At 35.1% G+C, this 27,811-nt stretch overlaps 1 protein-coding gene across 1 annotated transcript in view; it reads left to right on the top strand.

The window, feature by feature from the left end:
- Nucleotides 1-25,710, top strand: part of LOC106132258 (protein dachsous) — a 309,280-nt gene extending 283,570 nt beyond the window's left edge. The window contains exons 5-16 of the mRNA XM_060947718.1: nucleotides 9,592-9,764; nucleotides 10,133-10,362; nucleotides 10,778-10,964; nucleotides 11,929-12,355; nucleotides 16,663-17,010; nucleotides 17,140-17,294; nucleotides 17,379-18,450; nucleotides 18,563-19,283; nucleotides 19,393-20,516; nucleotides 20,930-21,220; nucleotides 21,890-22,181; nucleotides 22,465-25,710. Coding sequence (XP_060803701.1) covers nucleotides 9,592-9,764; nucleotides 10,133-10,362; nucleotides 10,778-10,964; nucleotides 11,929-12,355; nucleotides 16,663-17,010; nucleotides 17,140-17,294; nucleotides 17,379-18,450; nucleotides 18,563-19,283; nucleotides 19,393-20,516; nucleotides 20,930-21,220; nucleotides 21,890-22,181; nucleotides 22,465-25,078 — 7,634 coding nt within the window. The 3' untranslated portion in view covers nucleotides 25,079-25,710. The remainder of the gene's footprint in view (nucleotides 1-9,591; nucleotides 9,765-10,132; nucleotides 10,363-10,777; nucleotides 10,965-11,928; nucleotides 12,356-16,662; nucleotides 17,011-17,139; nucleotides 17,295-17,378; nucleotides 18,451-18,562; nucleotides 19,284-19,392; nucleotides 20,517-20,929; nucleotides 21,221-21,889; nucleotides 22,182-22,464) is intronic.
- Nucleotides 25,711-27,811: the final 2,101 nt, after the last annotated feature.

Here is a 27,811-nt window from a genome sequence, read left to right as displayed (position 1 = left end):
AGTATAACGATAACATACGACGCATTCATCATATCTCAAACAATAGGAAACCATATACGTTTAAGTAAAATATCTGCATTCTCTTACGACTATTTATTTACTCCGCTAGTAAAAATTCTCTTTCATATTAACTAGAATGGGTTGGAGTAAATTTTGTTGTGGACAATACTCCCGACTCTTTACCGGGCACCCTAAATATTCGACTAACGCTCTTAGTAGGTACATATCGCAATAAACTTACCAGTTTCTTATTGATACTCTTGAATCTATAACCCCGTGATGGATAAAGACGCGATATTATAATATGTATACTCTCTTACATACATACATATGGTCACGTCTATATCCCTTGCGGGGTAGACAGACAACAGTCTTGAAAAGACTGAATGGCCACGTTCAGCTTTTTGGCTTAATGATAGAATTGAGATTCAAATAGTGACAGGTTGCTAGCCCATCGCCTAAAAAAGAATCCCAAGTTTGTAAGCCTATCCCTTAGTCGCCTTTTACGACATCCATGGGAAAAAGATGGAGTGGTCCTATTCTTTTTTGTATTGGTGCCGGGAACCACACGGTATACTCTCTTACAAGAGAGAATCCAAGGCTATGTCGTAACCTGTGTACCTAGGTAAACCGCACAATTTGTTCTTAGTTTCATAACATTCTACTTGAATGAAACTATAAATCTAACTGATCATTAAAGCAAAAGCGAACGGGACAGTTAAGCGAAAATATGTACCAACATCTCCTAAACTGTCCTTTAAACAAACGAGTGTTTGAATATTACCTTACATAGTTTAACTGTCAATTGAATGTATGCCTAAAGCGAAATTGTTAGATATTTGTTTTAAGATGAATTAATTTATAGATTTTTGAATTTCCAAGAAAAAACTTTTGAATTATTGGTTGTGACTATAAATAATAAACATCTGGTTCATAATGAGATATATTTTCGAATCCTACTGCGCCTATTAAATCTGTGACTCTTTTCTAAGTAACCTTCATATACGTCATAATTTTCACAGATATGTATGTAATTAAATCGAGAATACCTACGTAATGATGAGCGGGAGAGAGAACAAAGCAAGATTTAAGAATACAATCATTATTTGTTTAATAAGATTATCTGTTTAACGTATAACTTCGGTGTAAATGCAGCAATTATGTTTCGTATAAATATTAGAGAAAGCAGCGTCCAGACTAAGATAGCTAACGTGCTTTACCTGCGTTTGATTTATCTCAATTTACGCAGAAAATATTCTACAATGTACTGTCCAGTCCATAGATACAATATTCTAAATTCTACTGATCAATTGTCAAATGTAAAAAAAAATAACCATAGACAACAAACATTTCGTTGCACTCGTAAAGTCTGTAGCTTTTCACCAGAGGCAATATTACATTTTAAAAAAAAACTCATCAGAAGCGAGTCTATGCCCGCGCAATATTGGCATAGCACAATTTAAATTCGAACTTCGAATCCTCAGTATATTATATTTTTTTAATTAATGGATGTTTATCTCGAGGCCAGTTCGCAATAAATCTGGAGGGGCGTGCGTTTGAGCATTGAACATAAATGTTATGGGGCTCTTTCTAATTAAAGGTGAGAGGCGCGAGGCAGAAGCGGTAGCGTTGAAAGCGAAAGTATTTATAATCTATTGTCTTAGTAACAACTGGTAAACTACATTTTATTATCTGGTTGTTTTATCACCTTATCTAAATAAAAATGTGAGTATTAGCATCCATTCTAAATATTATTAATGTAAGGTTAGTGTTTATTTATGTGAGAACTGCTTTGTAGGATTTTTCAAAAATATAAAATGTAGTATGTATAAATAAGATATAAATATTTCAAGTTTAATTATTTTGAATTTTATATGCTATGTTAACTTTGGGTAACTTATCTAGGGCGGATTTATGAGACCGTAATTATTTTAAAATGTTATAAGGAATTATGCAACGAATCAATTAATTTAAAAAAATCACCACGTCCTAACGCAAGGCTAGGTTAAAAGAGGACCCTAAGCCGACGAATACATATTAAAAAAATAAATAAAAAAAGAAAGCGACCTTATTCTTCTAACTTGGACCAAACAAAAGTAATACACAATGTTAGTTCATTTTTAAGCGATATCTGGTCAATCTAAAGATTTGATTTGCAATATCGTTCGTGTGTGAGAAGTAATAACCTCGGAATTTATTGAAACGCTTCCTTAATTTGTACTGCGTTTATAACAATAAACTTGTTTTGCTTATTTATTTCTGCATTATGCAGTATCGAGTTCTAATTTTGTTGTCCGCTGTACAGTCGCCAACAGAGAAACATGATACTCTTCATACAAATCAAAACATAGCTATGTAAAATTTTTCTACTGCAAACTGTAGGTACTCCAGATTTTCCCGCGTTTGTATAAAATTCTAAATGCTGCATTTCCCGTGGGATTTTTCACGAAAAGTAGCCGATACTAACTGAAACTCAATTCCATATTCAAGCCATCCAAATGCTATAAAATCACGCCACTTTCCTGGAGGGGTAGGCAGAGACTACATCTTCGCCACGATCTCTTCACACTTCTTTCGCTTCATCCACATTCATGCCTCACTTCATGCAAGCTCGTCGGTTTCGGGTACTCTTGACATGACCTTTTGCCAAAACGTCTCCGATTTGATCAAGGGACGCGCGTCTAGGCCATTCTCCTCTAAGGTTCTTATTTACACTAATATATAAAGCAAATATAATATGCTTAGGCAACCTGATTTCATTCATCCCCTCCACATGACCAAACCATCTAAGCATTAAAAAAATTTCAATTATTATTCTATCAATATGTTGAACGTGGCCTTCCACTATCTTCCCCATGAGGAATGAAGAACTGACGTTTCTCCCTCCCAGTTGCATCCTCACCACTCTGAAAAGAAACCTGGGGTATGCCTTTAACCATGGATCCGGGATTGAGTGAGTCAGTTTTTACACGAAGCGATTCCTATCTGACCTCCGCAACCTTTGCAGGACAACCTAACCCGTATTGGAAAAATCATGGTTACACATCCAATTGCCTCAATGTGCAGGTTTCCTCACGATGTTTTCCCTAACCGTAAGAGCATCGGTTAGTATTCAAACTAATGTACACAGCTTTGAAAATAGTACACGGTCGAGTTGGGTTTCGAATCTGTGACTTTTTGCATCACACGCATTTTAACCGGTTACCTTACCTATTCAACCACCGACGTTCTTTAAATATAATAAAAAAAGACCTGTCAAAATAGCGATTAACCACCTACATAAAAGAAATAAATTATGTTTTCTTCTTTTTTTTTCTAGCAAAACATAGAATCCAATTTTGAATAGTTTCTGCTTACTATCCCATCATTTATCATATCGGCTACAAATGACCGGGTATCATCACACTTCGTAATTAGTTTTATATCCAATCAAATATCGATTTAATACAGCGTCAAGACCACACGGCTTTGGCAAATTTATCAAAACTTGACAGTCAACTAACTCATTTCTAGTGAGAGATTGTGTACCGTTCTGAGACTTTTAAGTTTAGTACGTCGGAATATTAACTATATATTATATAACTATTATATTTTCTCCATAAATTTAACTTAATATGTTTTTTCAATGTCTTATGTTCGAGACTTGTGTTATGGAATACTAGCTTAACTAAACTAGGTATATAAATAAATACATATAGAAAATATTCAAACCTCAGGCTAATGAGATAAAGCTCGTTTTTCGTCTTGACTTGACCGGGCAATATACTTAAATTTGTGTCTTTTTGTCCTTCTTAGTTCTCGGAATCAAGATGCTAAATAGGTATCAAGAAGACTGGTATAAAATAACAAATAATTAAAAGAGTAGGTACACCCTTTCGCATTAAATAATAAAAGTAGGGATTCTGTGTTGAGCCTTAAAACAAAGCTATAACTACACCAATTCGCGCTATGCACCTGAAAATTTGAAATTCGAATCCCCGAATTCAAGGATACACCGGGAGCGAGGTCCGGCGCAGTCGTATAAATCCTTCGGGTTCAATGACCCCCATGCGACAGTTTTTGCCCGCCTTAGACTTCTTTTTTAAAACAGCTACAATTATTTTCAACTTTTTCGGTCGCCAAGTTCGACGATTGAAAACGCAAGAGTTTAATTTAACTTTGACTTCGAAAGTACACGTTTTCGAAATGGTTTTGAACGGAGCATTTGAAAATTAACAAGAAGTTCTTTAATCGGAAAATAACAATAGTTTTACAATAAAAAAATAAAATTAAATTAAAAAAAATCATTTTTATTTCACTTTGTTTTACTCTACGCATTATGTTCTGAAGTGATTGGGTCACAACATTTAATAAAATTTTGCGTAAAGGATAACAAACATACATAAATAAATTATTGCAAACTTTCTTACAGGTACCTATTTTATTAATAGTATGATTTAAAGTATTAAGTATCTCATTACTTTTGATTAAAACAAAAAACTTCATAATATGAGCTCCATTTCCTACCATTTACTTAAACAAACTAAGCGTTTAAATTAACCAAAATCACATTTAGCGCTCGAACTATAGACTAAAGGGCGTTCGAGATTATCTATGGTTAGATTAAATTAATTCATTAAATTAAATCCAGGGACAATTCACACAGGAAATCTTAACAACACTTAATTGAGCAAGTCTCTGCCCTCGTGAGTAAGATAATCTTTCTCTTAATGATTTCAACGCAAATTTATTTTGAGCTATGGTCGGTAAGGCACCGCGCGACTTCTAATGGGTTAGTCGAAATCTCAATCGAGTTTTGACAGTATTTAAAAAATATATATCACGTCTTTATCCTTAGAGAGAACTAATAGCCACAAGATTAGCGGGATGAACCTGAGTTTAAGAGTTACAGGTTGCTAGCCCATCGCCTAAAAGAAGAGTAATCACACATATATTACCACATAATACGAGTATGATGATGAGAAAAGAAGATATTACTTTTATTGATAGACCCCAGGTCTTGGATGTTTATCTATATAAGTATTTATTATAAAATATAGTATCGTTGAGTTAGTATCTCGTAACACAAGTCTCGAACTTACTTCGAGGCTAACTCAATCTGTGTAATTTGTCCCGTATATATTTATTTATTATTATATATTCTGTGGTTTTAGGTGGAAAATAAGTAATTGATACACAAGTATTCACTTAATTTTTTCTTTGCCACCAAACGATTGAACTTTACAAAAGTTGAAAATTAAAAATGTCGCGAACATTTTATAAGAGCAATGATCTTCGATCGGCTTAGCTTAATTTAATGACCGGGTCGTGAATTTTAGGTCTCAAGTTATGGGACTGAGGACGCATTAATCCAAGACTAAATCAAATTAATTCTGAACAAAATTTCCGAATACTCCGAGTAAATCAGGAGATTTCTTTCAAACCTTCGCAAGTTTATATGTCTGTGATTTTGTTTTTTGGCACTAATACAGATTTTTTTGTAGGCAGATATTTTAACGAATTTTAGTTCGTGATGTGCGTGTTGTTTATACATCTAGAAATGACATTTGAAAAATAATTATTCGTTTTACTGAAAACCACCTCTCTTCTATTTTACACAAAACAATTTCATCGTCTATTAAAGAGTCTAGTAGGTGTGTATGCAAATTTGACGGCAACGAATATAATAAGTTTTTCTCATTAAAGTCCCATACACCTAATACTTCTCAAATGATATTTATGCATGCAAATCGAAATTACCGCCAAATAAAAAAAATCATACCGTTTACCCCTGACCGTTAGCAACCCGGTTGAAACCGACAGTGATACCAGGATGACAGGATATTTGATTCCCGTTTTCAAACATTTAATCTAGCGACGCGAAGGTTTACAAGTGCTAACATAATAATATCTAATAAATTCAAACAAAAATCGATTCTTCAATGTTTGCGATCAAATATCATTTCATGCTCAATTCCCATCAACAAAAACTCGTGAACTAGCGAAAGATCGAAAGAAATCCCGCTTAACCAGAAACTGTGAAATTCGAACTAAAATAAGACGATATTTCGGCCGTATAAAGACGAGGGACAAAAGGGTTGGCCGGGGGGCGGGGTAGGGGGGAGGGGGGAGGGGGACCAGTCCAACAAAAGTCCAGTGCATGTCCTGAATCAGGCCGTATATCAATCTGGCGTACGTCAGACCTGCGCCCAAAACGAACATGAGAAAAACGATCGCAAAAAGTGAGAGCAAAAAATTTATACAATGAAACTTTTAAATCGTCAACAACTGCCAATTAAAAATTGATAGATACCCTTTTCGGTAGGTGTTTCGGCGGTTTTCGGTAATTATTGTTTTTAACGTTATTTAAGAAACTTTATGGGCATTATACTTATCTCCTTATTGCGACCTCATCCCTATAGAGATATGTAGGTTTACCTAGATGTAGACTCTAAATTAATGTAGATAATGATTATTCTACTTTAGCTTAATTTCGAATAAATGTTATGTATCTTTTGCAAATTAAAGCGCTAAGTTTAATTCTATTATAATGAATTAAATTTGTGCCAAAATGTGAACACTTTCTTCATTCATCCAAATTTATTTTGATTAATATGACCCTGATCCAATTTTTTTGTATTTCTTTTTATATATCTAGTCTAACTCTATCTAGTATCGCTAGATATTTGGTATAAAAACTAATTATAAAAAACTACACATATATTAACCTAGCAAAATAATATATTTGATAACGTTATATTCTGTTTTATGTGATACACGTAACAAATAAATATCAAATTTTGTTTTGAAGGCGACTCTCAATACATTTCTTAACTACTCACTTGCGTAATACTACATATAATTTAGGATCTCCTGATGTGAACCATTACCATTTTTCAACATAAAGTCGTTAATTTAACAAATTTATCGCGATTATAAAATTATACAAGTGAAAGTTATTTTACTATCATTATTTTATAGATATTATTTATAAGCGTAATCAATAAGGCCTCGCAGGACCAAGAAAGATTACTTTGAGCCACTTAGTACATGTCATATTAATAACATTAAGTAATGGGTAGCTGAAACATGTTTTATTATAAAACTATGTAAGTATCCTTCCTCCTGGCTTAAGTCCCGGTTGCACTTTCACCTCTCTGGAGAGGAGCCCGGGCTATGCTTTTGACCATGGATCCTGGATTGAGCGGGTCGGGTTTAAACACGAAGCGACTCCTATCGGAACTCCGCAACCTTTGCAAGTAAACCTAACCCCAAGTTCAAGAGCCTATCCCTTAGTCGCCTTTTACGACATCTATGGAAACGAGATGGAGTGGTCCTATTAACCACACAGTTGTTAATTTAATTAACCTTTATTGTATAAAATACAAGTGTAAAGCACAATAGGCTGATTTAATGTTAGAAGAATTGTTAACTGTCTTTATAGGTACGGCTTGCGTTAAAAATAGCGTCTCTTTCTCATCTCCAAGTGAAGTTATAACTCATCACAGGTCTAAGAAAGACATAGAGCTTTCTCGGAATTAGTGGCTAGACAATTCAACGTCAAAAGTAAAATGATACTGATACATAAATATTTATTGCTACCATAAATAGTGGCCGGCCACAGACCAACAATCTTAATAGACGAAGTAAAAGCAATTTCAATAGAAATCCCACACGATCACGAACACATTGTATGGAACGATATTCATTATTACGGTTTTAATCATTGTATGATACAAAATAGAACAAGGGGCCGGTTTTTTTTAATGTTCCAAAAATAAATTTGAATTTCTTTTTTTTTAACAAAAAACATCAATATATTTTATGATGACGATGCAAATGACTCTTGTATGATGTACATTCAATAGTTTGATAAGCAATGCTCTTACAGATGGGAAAATATCTGCACATTCAAGCAACTGGATGTGTAACCATGATCCAATATTAGTTAGGTTACTATGCTAAATTTGCGAAGTCGAATGGAAATCGCTCATATAATAGAATAGAATAGATTTATTTTCAAAATTGGATACAAGGTATCACTTATTGACGTCACATCACTTAAATCTAATTATAACTACTATTACTTGTCTATGCTGGATCATGGTCATAGACGCACCCCAGCCTCTTCTCCAAATCGGTGAAGAAGGGAAAAAAGCCAGGAGTCACTCAATTTAACTTGCTTCATAAAACTAAATAATTTTTATGCACCAAATTTAATATCCAAAAAAAAATTACCTTACTTAAATTTTGCTCTAATGTTTATCAGTTGTTTTGAGACACGAGTAAAATTATTCGAAAGAATATTTCGTTTTTACATCTGCAAATCGCAAGAGAGCACGTAAAGATTTCGCACCTTATCTATATGTTTATTTATCTATGGATTCGTGGTCAATTTCGCTCGATACCCACAATCCAGGGAAATAGAGATGAGTGGCGTCGGGGTATACGGACCTTACGATTGGTTGGATAAAATACGGTTTTTGGTTTCATTGTTTAGTTTTACGTTTGGATTTCCATGCACTGGAACTGGACATATGATCTTGCCTATCATATAATCCAATACTATTTTAACAATACTTTAGCTTTTTTTACTTTTAAACTTGTACTATTCTGTGCCTGTGGTTTTGCTGCGGTCGCGCATATATCTAGATCTATCTAGTAGGTAGTTGTTTATCGCGAAGACCTAGGAAACAGTACGTTTGTTTGTTCGTTTATAAATTCATGATTGCACAAAAAAAATGTTATAATACAGTTCCTGGGATTAAAAAATATGTACGTTCTATACGTCTGTTTACAGTAAACCGTAGAATCTTAGTTCTCCAAAATTTCTATCCGTAAACTTCAAAAAGAATTATAGAGTATATAAAGCGCTGACGCTTTGTCCAAAATCATAGCCTAATTTAGAATTACGCGATACATAACAATATAGAAGTCAGACCAGGATGCTGTTAAAAGACTGAAGAAAGATAGTCACAATATCATATCGTATTCTTATCGACGTCCATGACCGTGATTTCAACGAAGCCAGTACATTTTACAAATCCAAATTTTTTTATAGTGTTTATAAAAATAAAATTTTAGAATTTTTTTTATTTTTATTTTTTAACAAGTTTTTGCAAATTTTTTTGTCCCGTGTGTAGCGCTATAAGCGTCCGATAGCTGAAAACAAACGATCATTTGACGTGTACATCGAACATTCCAGATAATGACGCCTCGACAATTTGTGTTCCACATTGATGCGGTTCTTTATGAACATACATACATAAAATCACGCCTCTCTCCCGGAGAGGTAGGCAGAGACTACCTGTTTCCACTTGCCACGATCTCTGCATACTTCCTTCGCTTCATCCACATTTATAACTCTCTTCATGCAAGCTCGGCGGTTTGGGGTACTTTTGTACTGTCCCTTTACCAGGACGTCCTTAATTTGATCAAGATACGTTTGTCTAGGTCTTCCCATTCCGACCTTTCCCTCCACACTCTCCTTGTATATCTTCGCAATGAAATTAGGTGATATTTTCATAGTAACCAAAAGAAGCATTACAAGTAACAGAGTAGCCAGAGCCGAACAGCAAGAGATGATTAAAATTATCCTTCCATTCTTCTCAGGTAAACCAGTACGCTACAGCATCGTCTCCGGGGACCCTGGACATCACTTCTCCATAGAACCAGCGACCGGCGTCATCAGGACCGCTGGCCAGCTGGACAGGGAAGCTGCACCCTCTTACTTGTTGAACGTGAAGGCGGCTGATGGAAACCCGTCTGGGTTTGATCAGACACAGGTAAGATGATTGAATAAATCCATAGTAATAAGGCAGAGAAAAGATGTTTTTTTAACAATTTAACCCAAAAATGACTGGACCAACTACGTCGTACTCTTTTAAATTTTTAAGTTTTATTTAAATTAAACGACTATGTTTTCTTTCATGTCTGAAATAAGAGTCACTTCAAGTAAGTATATAACTACTAGCTGTCCCGGCAAACGTTGTTTTGCCATATAAATATTTTTTAAGTAATCTCTAGTTAAAAAAATCAGGTCGACAACCCTTATGACTAAGGGGTATGAATTAAATATGAAATATATTAGATAGATTAAAATCCCCACTAGAGAAAAGCCCAGAGCTAAATTTGTTCAAACCTTTCTCCACAGGTTCAAATAACTCTTGAAGATGTGAACGACAACGCACCAGAATTCGGCACGTCTTCAGTCCGGGTGTCCGTGGCAGAGTCAGCGGCTATTGGTTCCGTGGTGTACGCCGCCAGGGCAACAGATGAAGACTTCGGGAGGAATGGACAGATATCCTACAATCTGGTGTCGGCTACTGGACCGCCGAACACTTTTGCTGTGAATAGTCAGCTAGGATTGGTCACTTTGTTAAGGTAATTGTAATGTTTTTGAAAAGGCTAATCAAATTCACTAAGGAAAAAATGCAAGAAGAGTGTGAATTAGAAGAATGAATGGAGAGGTCTTACAATAACATACCTTGGAGATCAAATCACAGACGCTGTGAAGTTGTATTTAAAGAATTTAATGGTCTGGCATTGAAAGAAAACAGTGTTTCTTATCGTGCAGATTGTAAAAGTTAATTAAAAAAAGGGCTGGTGTATATTATTAGAATTCTTCCTTTGGGCGAGGGGCTAGCAACCCGTCACTATCTGAACCTCAATTCCATTACTAAGCTATCCAGCCGAACGTAATCTTACGCGTATTGGCTCTGTCTCATAAGAGATAAATACGTGATTGTATGTTTCTAAACAAGAAGACATGTATTTAACCTGTAATTTTTTATTCTAGGTCCTTGGATTACGAAAACCTCGTCCGCCACACACTAGTGATATCAGCAAAAGATGGCGGATCTCCATCCCTTTCTGCAAACCTTACGTTATCTGTGGATGTACAGGATGTCAATGACAATCCTCCGATTTTTGAACATGATTCCTATACAGCTAACGTTTTGGAGTCTGAAGCTCTGAATACTAAGGTGAGTTTTGGCTAATTTCTAATTGGATTAGTCAAAAATTTGTTGTACTATTTAAATCTAAGCGAAAATTAAAACAAAATCGATTTTTGGTTTGAATAATTAATTAATTATACGTATTTTATACTTTACTTTAATTATTTACTTAATCAGAAAATCTTTATCCATTATCAACTGTTCCATTATAACTTTTCAATTGATATTTAAAAATTATTTGATTAAGTAAGTAATTCAAGTATAAAAACTATTCCATGTACAAACAAAAACACTGAATACAAGTATTTTATGTACTTGTCCATCTTTACTTTTGTTACTAATTTTTTTTTAATATAACTTGAAATCCAGAACAAGTTACAAATCAAACTACTAAACTTTAAGTACTAACAAAAATAAAACACTAACTAATAAATAACGGTAAAACTGACACCATTCAAATTATAACGCGTGATTCGTACATTACAATACTACTACAATAGAAACCGGAATCATTTGTTAATCAAGTGTCGTTGGATGGCATTACAAATAATATCGATAACCATCGCCTATCGCATAATCGAGATGATGCCGAGGCCGTATTCTGAATAAGGCATATCGGATTCGAACCTATTGAAGATGGTCTATATAAGATTAATCTTAAGATAGTATATAGTTAAGTGAATGTTTTTGAGCGAAATGCTACTTGGAGATCTGATGGTGTTACATTTATTCTTTTGAATAAGTTTTGCAAAGTAAAGTCTATTGACTGAACGGTATAATAATTTTATATAATAAAGGCTTTGTTTTTAAATTTATTGGAAATTCAGTTGAAATAAACGATAGGAAATCTTACATAGCCATGTGTACAAATATATTGTTTAACATAATAAAATAGAAATAAATTATAACTGCACTTCATACAGCATAGTTCCTACATCTTCGGATGTACAATATGTTGTAACAACGTTCAATACGCCATATTTTTCCACAGATCCTCGAAATCCAGGCCATCGATAAGGACACAGGAAACAATGCTCGTATAACATACCGCATGGCATCAGATAACAGCACGAACAATGAAGAATACTTCAATGTACAACCAACGACTGGCTGGGTGTATTTAGTGAAACCTCTTGACAGAGAAACAGCAGCGAAACATAAAATAAGCATTATAGCTAGCGACAACGGTATCCCACCCTTGTTTGCTAAAGCCAATCTTATAGTTAACGTTATAGATGCAAACGACAACGAGCCAGTGTTTTCGAAGGCAGCATACGAATTTAAAGTCGAAGAGAATTTGAAGCCAGGAGCGTTTGTTGGGAAGATATCGGCGACAGACGAGGATTTGGGTGATAATGCCGTGGTACGGTACAGTTTGTTCCCGTCGAACACTAGTTTCGTCATCAACTCCATTTCAGGTATGTACTCCTTTTAATAAGTGCTCTAATATTATTAGGCGAACCAGAGTTAGTACACGTTTTACAGATACATTTAATGTTATACTATGATTTCTATGGATTTTATGGAAAATATAATTTATATTGTAATGAAACTCTGACAATATTTGGCCAAATAAGTGTCTACGTCCGTCTCCATAGTAATTTATTTTTGCATCTGCAAGTATAATCAATTCTAATTAACTAAACCCTTCACCGGCTAAAAGCATATTTACAACGACGCTAGCCGTTCAGAATAATGCAATTTTACCGTAAGCTCGCCAAGGGTCCGAATGCAGAGTAAAATAATGAAGAGCCCAAGTTAATTTAATTTTGCGAGATAACTGCATTTTCTATTATGACGAAGATAGAGTAATTCAGCGATGTAAAATTCTAAGGAAATTCAAAAGTAATTCGTTACTCATACATATGTTTACTGTTTGCTTCAAATTAAACTACACACAAATCTTATCAAAGACTATCATTTAGCTAAATTAAAAAAAATTAGACAATGGTTATCTTATACATGTTTTGGTAATTTTTATTCAGTTACTCGTAAGTACGAAACAAATATACCATCCCAATACATATCAAATATATATCACAGTCAGTCAAATCCTTAGAACCGTACAAAGGTGAAGTCCAAAAGGCGAACTACAAAATAAATCTAGTCTCCATGCTTAAAATATCATCTACCCTCCAGTGTTTGATCAAGTAAGGAATTATATTCCTGCCCGCTGTGCCACTCTGGCATTGTTTGCTACGCGGCACTTTGAAAACTAAAACCCAAAGTATGTTAAAGACTCATCGACTGGACAAACAGCTTAGACAAATATGGCGATGTTACCACAATTTAGAGAAATGCGGAGCAGTGTCCAGGGCTAAGGAATATTCCCATAGAATACTTGACGCAATTTTGCCTTTTTTTAGCGGTATTTGCTTAGGCCGTTGTTTTTATTTCGTTCGGTATGTTAGTCTCTTTTCGTTGAGTCTTTTTTTTGGATGTAGTTGTTATTTCAATTCTGATTTTGCTGGCAATATTAACTTTGTTTATACACACATATATATGATCTTTCGCGTCTTTTATTCCTTTCGTGGCAGACAGAGGCAACATTCTCGCAAGTCACGTTCAGCTCGATAGAATTTGAATTAGTGTCAGGTACTTAGATTTAATATTATCAATATTTCTTTTTCGTGTTTGAGAGGCTACGGATATTGCAAAACCGATAACTTTTTCAATACGACTTCATTGATTTAACCGAATCCAAATATATATCCGAACGCATCAGGCAAGTTCATTATCGGTCGTTAAATCGATTTTTATCGCGCGATCGTGTGAGTTTTGTGAATTCTTCATATGGGTGTTCTCAAAAAAGGGTTTCTTCGTTACGACGATACTAACTGACTGATGAATGGTCATCGTTCCATCTCAATTCGGTTTATCGATGATCAACACCCCACGAGCTAGTTAGTGGAACTCCGGGGCTCACCCTTTCTGTAAATCATTCGAATCGACATCTGTATATGGGAGATGGTTGCGATAGAGTGTGTGCGCAATTTAACTGGTGCGATTTTTTTTGCTGGTAATATACGTTTTTAAATATAATGACTTGTAATTGTTGGCTACACAAAACGTATATGTAGGTTAAGTTTCAAGTTTGAGGTTACTTCCTCTTCGTCTCCGTCAGCATATATTAGAAAGATTTTGGGAAGGCAGTGATGCTGGGCGTATGCCTGCCCAAAATCTTTCTACCTAGCTCTCTCAAAGGTTTTTTCGGCCAATGTTATCCCGGCATGATAGTTTTATATCATCGGATTAATGGTCTGCCAATATTTCTCTTCCAGCTATTGTTTGTAGTATGTGTTTAATGTTACCCAAACACGTATCGACATGATCTTTTTGCATTCTTTTTCCTCTTGACGTTAGTTCCGATTACATTCTTGTCTCTTTAGAGAAGAGACCGGGGTGCGCAGTGGTGGTTTTTGTATTTACATCTGTGTTGTTTTATCAACAACGCTTTACCATTTGGCACGTTCCAAGGAGCAGATTGTACTTTGTTGGTGTTCTTTTTAACTTTCAATCATAGTAACACGTTTAAATAAAAAACAATAGTAACAAATGTAAGTCCATCATTCATTCTATAAGTGAAATAATCATCTCAACAACAATTTATTCAAACCCTAAGACAAAATCCAAGCCGGTAAATAAATCATTAACACAGCTCTTATATCTTTCATAATTGCAATAAAATACTTTTTATTCGCAATGTGTTAGTGCGTATCATTATTACGATTTATAGTCACACGGTCAAGTCTTGGATTCCAGCTACATTTTATAAGTATAATTCATTTGAGAACAGATGAAAATAAAAGGTATCCGTCAACCAAACGAGTTGTAACTCTGAGCAAAGTCCTACACGGAGACACGCGTTAAAGATAGTACAGAAATCATATATGCAAACTAATTTATTGATCAAAAGCGTTTGAAAATTTAGATTTTCCATATTATTATGCATATATTGATATATGACATTTATGAAAAGGATAGATTATACCTTATTTCATAATTTAAAATTTTGAGACTTCTTTTGCTGACTTTGGTTGCCGTGTGGCAACGCACGAATAGGACCACTCCATCTCTTTCCATTGGATGTCCTAAAAAGCGACTAAGGGATAGGCTTACAAACTGGGGATTCTATTTTAGGCGATGGGCTATCAATCAACCTGTCACTATTTGAATCTCAATTCTGTCATTAAGCCGAACAGCTGAACGTGGCTTATCAGTCTTTTCAAGACTGTTGGGTCTGTCTACCCCGCAAGGGATATAGACGTGACCATATGTATGACAATAAGTATGTATATTTCTGTACACGCTTAATTTATTCTTACATTTGTTACGTATGAGTCTTAAATACTCGATGACAGTATCTGACCGTAGTAAGACTTGTAATAAAACATGGGAGAGAATAGCCAGGCTCCTACATAGCAATATTTTAATAATAGTTAATGGCGGGTCAGGGCGCATGCGCGAGCGACGACGCATATAACTTGCAATTGACGCGTATAAATTCATTTATAGTGATGCCGATTGATATCGATTGTCCATCGATAAGAACATTACTCGATTCTACCTAAGAATACTCCGATTTAAGTCTTCTCCATGTTGATAACATTAGTTTAATAGTGTGAATAGTAACAGTGTTTAATTTAATCTCCGCTATTGGATGTCGTAATGTTGCCTCATTTCGGTATCTATTTCATCGATATAAAAACTATCGATGTTATTACACCACTAAAATGTACTTGCACCCTGCCGCGGCTTTCTCGTTCGACTAGTAGTGACCTTTAAATAAAAATTGCCATAAAGTCTTGATTAATAATCGAGACAGTAATTTAAAATTAAATACTATCGTTCATAGGCGGAAGTGTACTTATGAGGTAATTGACCGAAGAAATGTAAAAACTGAGTTTTTAATTTACTTGCTGTTTTTAAGTAATGTATTTCTATAGAAAGACACCTGGCCGTTCGCTTCATTCTATTATACAGGGTGTTGAAGTTATTTTTTAAATCATTTAAACTACATAGATCTATATTTATAAAAATATAACATTCTCGTTCAAAATCAAGTGCAGTCTCGACTTCAATATTTGTGAGAAGAGAAAATAACGAACCGTTTTTTTTTTCTAAAGCCCGTTTCACATCGCTCATTACGGCTGGGTCTGCCACATCTTATTATCTTCCGACAAGCCTTACTCTAATTACACCATCTTCAACTTTATCGAGCACATCATAAAGTTCAGTTTGGTGTATTTTGTTATTATAAAATAACTTTTATCGTCCTTTCCCGTTTCTGTCATCACGATTTTTAGGTTCCCAATACGGACTTGAACCTCGGATAATCATAGGCATTTCGCCGCAAGCGATCTCTTTTATGAATACCTAATTTTGGGTTTGAACTTTATGAAGATCGCTTTGAAATTGACAAATTCTTTTGCGAAATTAATATAATACGTTTAGGTTATTATACTCCGATATAAGCTCATATTAATTAAAGTAACTTGCACATATTATTATTATGAAAAAGCTTTTTATTCGTTGAATTCACAGAAAATGTATGTGCATTTTAATTTCAATGCACACTCGTACACAGTTCATATTGTTTTATTGTTTCTATTATTATGTATGTGTCGCTTGAACAGATATATTAGTTATTCATAAGTGTGGGCCGTACAGCGTTGTTAATTTTGCTGGTTGTTTTCGTGTAAGCAATAAATTCATTTTGTTACAGGTATCATAACAACAAGGGAGATGCTAGACCGTGAATATAAATCTTCTTATTCATTATTCGCCGAAGCTAAAGATCAAGGGAATCTACCGAAATCTAGTCGAGTACCAGTGGCGATTAAAATAACGGATGTTAACGATAATTCACCAGAAATAATCGATCCAAGGGAAGATGTTGTTAGTGTAAGAGAAGAACAGCAGCCAGGTGCTGAAGTGGCGAGAGTCAAAGCAATAGATAGAGATAATGGCGTCAACTCCACTGTGACGTATTCAATTCTGAATGACAGAGACACAGATGGATTCGGTGTATTTGTTATGGATTCTAAATCTGGAGTTATACGAACTAGTACAGGTATTAATTAAACCACATATTTAGTTAACTTTAATTTTTTTGTTTAATGATAGGTAATAAATATTCTTATAATTTTTTTTGCGAAAGATCAATCTTATCATTGACTTATTATTATGATATTTATTTCAGTTCTTGATCACGATGAAAAATCGATTTACTGTTTGACTGTTGTCGCTACTGATGGAGGAAACCCACCAAGACAAACAGTAAGGCAGCTAAAAGTTGAAGTTTTAGACTTGAATGATAATAGACCTACATTTACCAGCTCGAGTTTAACGTTTAAAGTAAGTATTGACAAAATTAGGCTTTATCAAAGTTGATTGTAATTATTTTTCTATATTTATGTCTAATTTGAATATAATTTCCAGGTTAAAGAAGATGCAAAAATTGGGCATGTTGTTGGTACTGTTGCATGTTGTGATAGTGACATCCAGAATAATCTTATAAATGGAGAAGAGAAACAAATATCGTATCTCCTAATGCCGTTGACGGTAGACCACTCTCCAGGAACTTTTGAAATAGACAGACGATCTGGGTCACTGGTTATTGCAAGACAACTGGACAGAGAAATCCAAGATGAATACAGGCTAGAAGTTAGAGCTTTGGATACATCAGCAACTAACAACCCCCAGAGTAGTGCTGTAACAGTAAAAATAGAAATTTTGGATGTCAACGACAATGCCCCACAATGGTATCAAGATCCTATCAATATAGAAATATCAGAAATTGCACCCATTGGTATGATAGTATACAATTTTACAGCTAAGGATATGGATGCTGGCTTGAATGGAGAATTAAATTTCCATATCGTAAAATCTCTTCCTTCGACAAAGGACGTTTTTAGTTTGGATCCATTGACCGGATCTTTGACACTTACCTCAGCGCTTGATTACGAAACGTTAAAAGATTATTTGTTGGTTATTGAAGCAACGGACTTAGCTGCCAACATATCCGAAAGAATGGTTACATCTGCTACAGTACACATATCCGTAACGGATGCGAATGACAACATTCCCACCTTTGTATCAGCTAACCAGGTTTCTATTTCCCTCAACACCTTATCAGGAACACTTTACCAAGCGTTGGCAGTTGACGCAGATTCCGGTGACAACGGAAGGATATCTTACTATATTTCAAGCGGGAACGATCATGCATATTTTTCTATGGAATATGATGTTGGGAAATTGGTATTATCCCAAAAGTATTCCTCAGACTTAGCTCGAGTAAGGCCTGGTACATACAAGCTCAACTTGACTGCTTCTGATCATGGAGTACCATTCCCGAGGCAAAGTCATATGACATTAACTCTGAACTTGCAAGAGTCTACCAATGTACCGCCTAGATTTACAGAAACTTTCTATAGAGCTAATATCAGCGAAGACATAAGACCTGGAAGCTTTGTAACTAGAGTGGCTGCAAAATCTTCAAGAGGCAATATAGGTGAGAAAAAAAACCTTGAAGTTTACTTAATTTAAGTTTATTATTATTTTTTCAGCGTATCTTGATGTAATTTCATATTATATCCCTTATTTTATTTCATAATTTATTTCAGGAAATCTGACTTACACGATACCAATAGGAGTTGCCGATAACAAGTTTACTATAGACGAACGTCTCGGCACTGTTACTGTAAAAAGCAGAATAGACAGAGAAGAAAGGGACCATTACAAATTTCCTGTTTACGTAACAGATTCTAGTACTTTTCAATCTACGACAAACTTTGATGTTGCCACAGTTTCGATTAGTGTTATGGATGTAAATGACAACCCTCCAAGTTTCAAGGCAGGCTCTTGTTACCCTTTAGCCGTTCCTGAAAATAACGGTCCGGAAATTATTCATACCGTAGCTGCAACCGATAAAGATATAGGTGCGAATGGAGTTATTACATATAGCATCACATCGGGCAATAATGGAAATAAGTTTTCTATCGACTCTACTACTGGAAAATTGACTGCAAAAACATTAGACAGAGAAACACAATCGAAATATCATTTGACAATCACTGCTTTTGACCACGGATCTCCTATAGCATTGCAAGGGTCTTGTAATATAACCGTTATTGTAGAGGATCAAAATGATAATGATCCTGTATTCGACACTGGCCATTATTCAGCTGCAATTCCCGAAGATTCACCGATTGACACCTCCGTAATAAAAGTGAGAGCCTCAGACGCTGATTTGGGATTCAACAGGCGCATCGTTTATTCATTAGCAAATGAAAGTCAAGGGCTTTTTAGAATTGATAATAAGACTGGAATTATTTTTACCACAGGGTGGGTATTACTTTATTATATTGCCGTGATTTTTTTAAGTAAGTTTACCCATAAAGGTTTTTCTTATCTTAATTAGAAATTAATAACATTTATTTATTTCTCTTCGCAGGCATTTTGATCGTGAGAAAACGAACGTTTATCATTTCGAGGCTGTCGCTACGGACGAAGGACGGTACATTGCGCGTTCTCAAAGAGTCTCTGTAGAAGTCACAATAAATGATGTAAACGATAACAAACCCATATTCACAAAGTACCCTTTCAAAGAACAAGTTGCCTCTTTAACACCACCTGGGCAAAGTCTCCTTCGTGTATCAGCTACTGATAATGATATTGGCACCAATGCAGAAATATTGTATGAACTCTTAGATACGTCTAATCATAAATTCAGAATAAGTCCTACAACAGGAGTACTAACTGCAAGTCAGAGCTTAGCTAGCGAGAATGGAAAACTAATACATTTAAAAGTAATAGCAAAAGATAAAGGGAACCCACCACAGAGTTCAGTAGGACTAATCGAGATTCGAGTCGGAGATTTTTCTGAGCAAACTACTTTGAATTTCCAAAATTCAACATACAATGTAACAATTGAAGAAAATATGCCTTACGGAAAACATGTGTTACACGTCACTGCAGTAAGGAGTGATGGTCGGCGACAGAGAATCATTTATGAAATCGGCAGCGGAAACGACCAGTATGCATTCGAAATCGACTCTAACACAGGAGTAATAAGGGTCAATGATTCAGCGAACTTGGATTACGAGTCTTATCCAGGGCCTAAGCGGCATCTCGTAGTAGTCGCTCGAACGGAGGGCTCGCCGGTCTTATACGGTTATTGTGATGTAACAATAAATCTACTGGACCAAAACGACCACGCTCCCAGATTTACGCAGCAACAATATATTGCGAATGTTTTAGAGGGGAACGCTAAAGGCGAATTTGTCGTTCAACTCGCTGCAAAAGACGGCGACCGAGGCGTAAATGCGAGAATTCTATACCATATAGTCGACGGGAACCACGACAACGCATTCATTATCGAACCTGCTTTCTCGGGTTCGGTCAAGACGAACATAGTGTTGGATCGCGAGATAAGAGAGACGTATAAATTGACGGTTATCGCGACCGATGAAGGGGATCCTCAAATGACCGGCACCGCTACTCTACGAATCAATGTCGTCGACGTAAACGACAACCAGCCGACATTCCCACCGCCGAACCTCATCTCTGTATCGGAAGGTGAGTTTTCAAGTTTTTGCACCCGTTTACGTATTCGGTTTTAAATTGCTGTAGCGCGGCCTATCGACTTTTCGAAATAAATTGGTAGAACAAAAAGCGACTCACAAAGAAGGAGGCATTTTACATAATTTGTATTCGCGACTCCGGGACTGGCTTACATTGCGACTTTTCGATTCCCGCACTGAGATTAAATAAAAGGACTCCTTTAGGATCAATATTTATTGGACGGTATTAAATTTTTTTCGAGTGCATGTTCTACCGGTGCCTCCCCAACGGTTCGTGTTTCGTTTTTTGCTTTGTTTTTTATCATTGTACGTCGGCAGGAGTCTTGTTTTAGATTATTTTTCGGATCGTTAAGACGGCAGTCAAACGGAGGACCGTCATTGGCATCATTTTATTTTTGTTTTTTGCAGGAGCGGAAGTTGGGACTGTACTCACATCTGTTACCGCAAACGACGTTGACACATATCCAGCTCTTAAATACTCTATATCAGAAAATGAAAATAGATTTTCTATAGATAGACATAGCGGTAAGATAGTGCTGAATTCGCCTCTGGACTATGAAACGCACAATCTTTATGAAGTAAACATCACTGCTTCTGATAGTGAACATGTAGCGAATACTACACTTACCATCAAAGTGACGGATATAAATGATAATTTTCCTGTGTTTGAAGATGTATCTTACAACAGGATATTACCCGGTAAGTAAATGGAGACGTCCGCAGTACTTATCCTTGAAAGCATTAATTATGTAATTTATCTTAGTCGTACTTAATTTTTTAAGAGTAGTAAATCTATAAAAATATCTTAGTTTTCAATATATTCCAATATTCATAGTTAAATATATATGATAATTAATTTTAATTAATTATGTATTAATGACCGAATTATTACCAGCACTTTTCTTTAAATATATCCGAATTGAACTAATCTCTTTATCGTGAATAGCTGTGCCCACGACTTCGTCCGCGTGAAATAGTTATTTTGGGCATCATTGAATAACTTTTCCGTTTTTTTTTTCACATTTTCCATTATTTCTTCGCTGCTAATAGTTGCAGCGTGATATTATATAGCCTAAAGCCTTCCTCGATAAATGGTCTATTCAACACAAAAATAATTTTTCGATTTGAACCAGTCGTTCCTGAGATTAGCCCGTTCAAACAAACAAACTCTTCAGCTTTATAATATTAGTATAGATGAGAAGACATGAAAATAAACAACCATAACCGTGGTCAAGCAAGGAGTCACTCCATATATTTACCGCTCTAAAGAAATCAATCAATCTCAATCTGGGATATAACCTTACCTGACCTACTTACACCACAAAGAGTTTTAGCAAACTATCCTCATGAAAACATCTAACATTTCAGAAGGCACCGGCTTATTGGAAATCGGCTCCGTTCACGCAAGCGACATCGACAGCGGTGACAATGGCAGAATATCCTATTCCTTTCTCCATCCAACGAAGAGTTACTCCATCGACGCGGCGTCCGGATCTATTTTCGTAAACTACAGTGCATTACCTGAAAACCAGAGGAATGTTCAACTGGCCATAATCGCTACTGACCACGGGAAACCTAACAGAAGTGCCGTTACGTCTTTAAGGATCAGCACTGGAGCTACTTCAGAAATAAAACCTTTCATCGGACAGGATACTTACAGGTTGGTAAAATGTTATGATGTAGTTTTTGAAAAATCATATCCCAAAAAAAAGTTGTCTTATCTTACCCCTTTTTCTGCGTTTTTTGACACTATATTTGACATAATTATTTTAATTAAAACAGTAATAGAATCTCACTTAAGCATTTGTTCTAAATGAAACTTTTTTAAATTTAGTGTATCCACTTATATTTGTTTTCTTTTCACTTTTTCTGCGCTTAACATCTAATTAGCTTATTTTTTTATTTATTTCACATATTTACCAAATAATTATTATCATTTTCAGGATAACAGTAAATGAAGATACTGAAAAGGGCTCGTCACTCCTTCAAATTGGTGGCATTAACGATGTCCTCAAGAAGTACAACCTGGATTTCCACATCATTAGTGGCAACGAAGCGGACAGTTTTGACGTCAACGCTGATGGAGCGCTCATTTTAATTAACAAACTTGATAGAGAAACTCAAGATTCGTACATTCTTGGCTTAGCAGCTGTAGAACAAGGAAAAGTAATTTCACACAACCAAAACAAAACATCTATCACCGTGTTTGTCACTGTCGCCGATTCAAATGACAATGCTCCTGTATTCTTAACCAACGACTTAGAATTAACTGTCAGCGAAGATGTTAGTATTGGACATTCACTGGTTCAACTATCTGCTACAGACGCTGATTTGTATGGAACACCTAACTCGGCTATTGTTTATAATATCACTTCTGGAGATGACGAAAGACTATTTTATGTACATCCTATAAGTGGGTTACTAACAGTTAACAAGACACTTGATTATGATATTGGTAACACGGTGTATAAACTCATAATCGTAGGTTGCGATCAAGGAGCTCCATCATTATGTAATATAGCAAATGTAAAAGTTGATATTATTGATGAAAATGATAATTCACCTACTTTCCCAGTCAACGAATATTTTGAAACCATAGGAGAGAATGAAAGAGTCGGAACCTCAGTCTTTATAGCAAGAGCTACTGATTTAGATAAAGGGCGATATGGGAAACTTAATTATTCTATCGTCTCAGCATCTACAAATTACAATCGACATGATGATTCATGGAAAATGTTTCAAATTGACCCAATATCAGGACTGGTTAACACAAATGTCGTATTCGATTACGAACAGAAAAATAAATACGAGTTTTCCATCAAAGCTTCTGATATGGGTGGTAGAAGTTCTACTGTAAAGGTCAGAATAGACATAGAAAGCCGAGATGAGTTTTATCCTCAATTTACACAAAAGACTTACAATTTTGGTATCCCAAAATCAGGTCCCTTACGAGCAGGATATGTAATTGGACAAGCAACAGCTACCGACAGAGACAAGGGTATTGATGGAAGAATAGTATACCAGTTGTCAACTTCACACTCATTCTTCAAAATCAATCGAACAACAGGAGTAATATTTCTAAAAAAGAAAGTAGAATCGGTAGCCAATCTTTTTGGTGCAGATAAATCAATAAGTCTTGTTGTTACTGCTACTTCTGGAAGACCGGGCTCACTTACTAACAAAACTGCAGTTGAAATATTACTTGATCCTTTAGCAGTAATATCAGATATAAACCAAGTCAATGAAGCAGCAGCTTCAAATGGAGGTCTTTCAGACTGGGCACTAGGCTTGCTGATTGCTTTTATATTCATCATAATTATATTTGCAGCAGCATTCTTGTTCTTACATATGAAAAATAAACGACACAAGAAAGTTAATAAACCAGGTTTAAATTCCGAAGGAGTTGGTGCTACTAACAGTTATGTGGATCCAAGTGCCTTTGATACCATTCCAATAAGGAACACAGGGCCTGGGAATCAGTTTGCTCCTCCAAAATACGATGAGATTCCTCCATACGGACCACATACAGCAAGTTCCAATTCTGGAGCTGCTACTACTTCAGAACTATCAGGTTCAGATCAATCTGGGTCCAGTGGTCGAGGCTCAGCAGAGGATGGAGAAGATGGGGAAGATGAGGAAATAAGAATGATAAATGAAGGCCCTCTCAGAGAATCTGGCATGCATAGACAAAATAATGGCGTAGACGATGATAATTTATCAGATGTCTCAGTACATAATACTCAAGAATATTTAGCTAGACTTGGCATAGTTGACACGGGAACTGGTGGAGGCGCATCAACCTCATCTAGAAGGTGTTCAGAAAACGTTGGAAATAAAGACACAATGCTTCATCATGGTCCTATAGACTCGATGCATATGTTTGATGAAGATGCTGGTCATGAGAATGATATTACTAATCTAATTTACGCAAAGTTAAATGAAGTAACTGGAAGCGAAAGAGCAAGTAGTGCCGATGATACAAGTGCCGCTGTCGATAGAGCTATGGCCTTGGGAGCGTTTCCAAGTGCGCCAGGAGACGGCACTGCCGTTCCGACAGCCGGACCGTCCATGACTGGAAGTCTTAGTTCTATTGTACATTCAGAAGAAGAATTGACTGGTAGCTATAATTGGGACTATTTATTAGACTGGGGGCCACAATATCAACCCCTTGCTCATGTATTCTCTGAAATAGCAAGACTGAAAGATGATGCTGTGTCTTTACAAAGCGGCAACAGTGGAGCTTCTAGTGCAAAAAGTAAAGGGACTTCAATGTCAGGTGGTAAAAGTGTTCCTCCGCCATTGTTGACAACAGTTGCACCTAGGAGTTGTCCAGCTCCATCGCTGTCTTGTAGACAGCCGCAACACTTATTACCTAGGTCTCCAATTAGTCATGATGTTCCTGGTGGTTTTTCGGCTGCGGCAGCTATGTCGCCCTCGTTTTCACCATCGTTATCGCCATTGGCGACAAGATCACCTTCAATGTCGCCGCTGGTAGGCCCAGGGTTACCACCTGCGCCAGCGAGTCGGAAGCCACCACACGCCACTATGCGAATATGAACATAAATGTATTATTTCTTAGGATATTGTACATATGTATGCGATGACTATTTTGCCTATAAGTATTGATAGTGCTATTTATTATTTGTCGATGTGATCGGCGTAGTAATTCTTATTCTAATTTTCATTTTGTGCATTGAAATACTGAACTGCCTGAAAGTGCTCAAAGTGATGTATTAAGCGCTTATTACCGATTTTTACGGTAATTGTACATATTATTAGTCTTCATTCGGGTTATAACTTTAATGTAAATAAACTTAGCTATTATAATTTAGTGCCTTGTAAAATATAAAAATGAAGACTGCCATGTTATATTTTTTAGAACAAACGAAACAGCTTTACTTTAAGCAATAAGAATATTTTTAGACAATGCAATTCCATTGTAAGCTTTATTACGAATCGATGTATTTTAATAAAAAGCAGTCACAAATTCTGCCTTTCGAATAGTGCCTTTTGTATGATTTTTATCAAGTGTATAAATCATCTTATTTATATAATTTGTACTGTGATTTTCGTGTAAGTATCGAAAATGTGTAGTTATTTGTTCGATAATTTAAAAACACATACTTAAATATTATTATAATAATCGAACTTTGTAAATATGTCCGTCCATATCAATTGAGAAACGTCTGTCTGAGGGAGTTTAAAGAAAAATAAACAACTGAAAATTATAATCACTAGTTTTATTTCACCGCCGCCTTCGCTTGTGATGCGAAAGTGAAAATTACAAAGTATCACAGATATATCTAAATCTACTGATTAAGTTCCACGTGGCGTGGACAATAAAAGGACACGTTATTACCATATTATCATATCACACCCCTTAAAATCAGTGGGATACTTAGTTGATATTTTACATAATAAACCAGCATCACTCATGTTATCATTCATAGTTAAATTTTAAGCTCTTATCCCTTTCTTTTCAATAGCAAAAATGTGACAGTAAAATAGTCTCTTCCACAGTAGTACCTGAATTTCAACATCATCGAGTTATACCGATGTATTAGATACCTAAAGATCATAAAGTACATTAATTTAACTGCCGTTGGTATTTTCAATTAGCATTCCTATTGCCATTGCCAATGAAATGGATAAGATAGGTACTATTTATACTAAAAACTCTTAATACTAGTGTAATTTAGAATTCTCCCCTGAAATTTGCTTTTGTACTTAGCTGAATGTCTGTGGTGTCATCGCGTTATTACTTTAGCCTTTTAGAATAAACATCATAATGAACAATGACACAGTACAGATCACGAAGCTACGTAAGATACAACTTCAGAATCAGACTAAAAATAGGTACATATAAAGACAATAGCATGACATGAATTTGATTGAACACTTCCTATTTACGTGGTATATTTATATAACAGAAGAAATTTCTTGTGTCTCTGAGAATTGACAATCTTTAAAGTTATTTAGCAAATAATGTTAAGGTCAAATATACTTTGAACATTTTTTCGGAGATTGAAGAATACAACTAGAAGAACAGTTTGAAAACAGATAGACAAAGGAATCATAAAATAATTGATAGTATGCCTTTCTAACTTGACATAGTGTAAAAATTACATAATAATGATTATATGGTGTAAAATTTTATAAATTCTACATAAATTGCAGTCGATTACTAAGATAATATTCAAATACTTAATGATTATGAAAGATTACATTTTAATACTATATAAAGCCACTTGTTACTAACATTAGGGGTTGATGTTGGTATCTCATTATTAAATGTATAAAAAAATGAAATCAGAATCATTTATATCATTCTTACAAATATTGCACACAAATTTATATGTACTAATATAAAAGTTAATGTGCCTACTAATTTATCAAAAGCAAATACTTGTTCAGACAATAATAGTAAACATACATCACAAGAAATGAAGTTTAAGAAAAAGTATTCTAAATTCTAATAAATTTGATGATAGAATACAAAGTTGTATAGAATTGCCTTAATTTAGATCTGATTAGAATTATTGCCATTACATGGTCTCAATAGATTTGATCAATTGACAAACAATTTATGGAAGATGTGTCCGTGTTATAATTTTTCAATGAAAAGACCAGTACTGACATTTTGATATTGTTTTTTTAATTATATAACTTCTGGAGTCAAAACGTTTTCTTCGAAAAGAAGTCACAACCAACTTTAACGGTATTGGTAGTTAAATTGCTAATGTCCAAAACATTTTTTAAATTTTGGGCGAAATATGTAAGCAAGCATAATACCAATTGTGTATACTTTATTAATGTAATACTTTATTGTTAAAAAGAAATACAAGGTCAACATAATAATAGTACAACCTACAAAGGTTCCTGTCCCAAATTGGGATGTTTTTCAGCCAACGATTTTCTTGGTCTTCGACTAAATAATAAAAAAGATTCTTTTACGTACGTACTTATTCCTTTTCGAACCAATTATACAATAGTATTGAAGAAATTATGTGGCCAAATTCATAGTGAAATCCGCTCAGTAGACTGAAAACGATGATATTGATGTTGACAAAACATCAAATGATGTTAGCACCTAAATTGTAGTGTACTTACTTTAGAAACTTATTAATTATATTATAATATATAACTATACTAAATTTATATAAACAAAATGGACGTAGGCTTATAATGAAACATTTAGAGATAAACAATGATGTTTGTAATCCGGGACCAACTAGGCGTGGTTGTATTGTTTCTCAAAATAAGAATGAATTTGTTGAAAATTATTCCATA

This window comes from Amyelois transitella, chromosome 14 (genome assembly GCF_032362555.1).
Source record: "Amyelois transitella isolate CPQ chromosome 14, ilAmyTran1.1, whole genome shotgun sequence".
Classification (NCBI taxonomy): Eukaryota; Metazoa; Arthropoda; class Insecta; order Lepidoptera; family Pyralidae; genus Amyelois; species Amyelois transitella.
The sequence above is the reverse complement of the archived record's forward strand: the minus strand, read 5'-3'. Positions and strand labels throughout refer to the sequence as shown.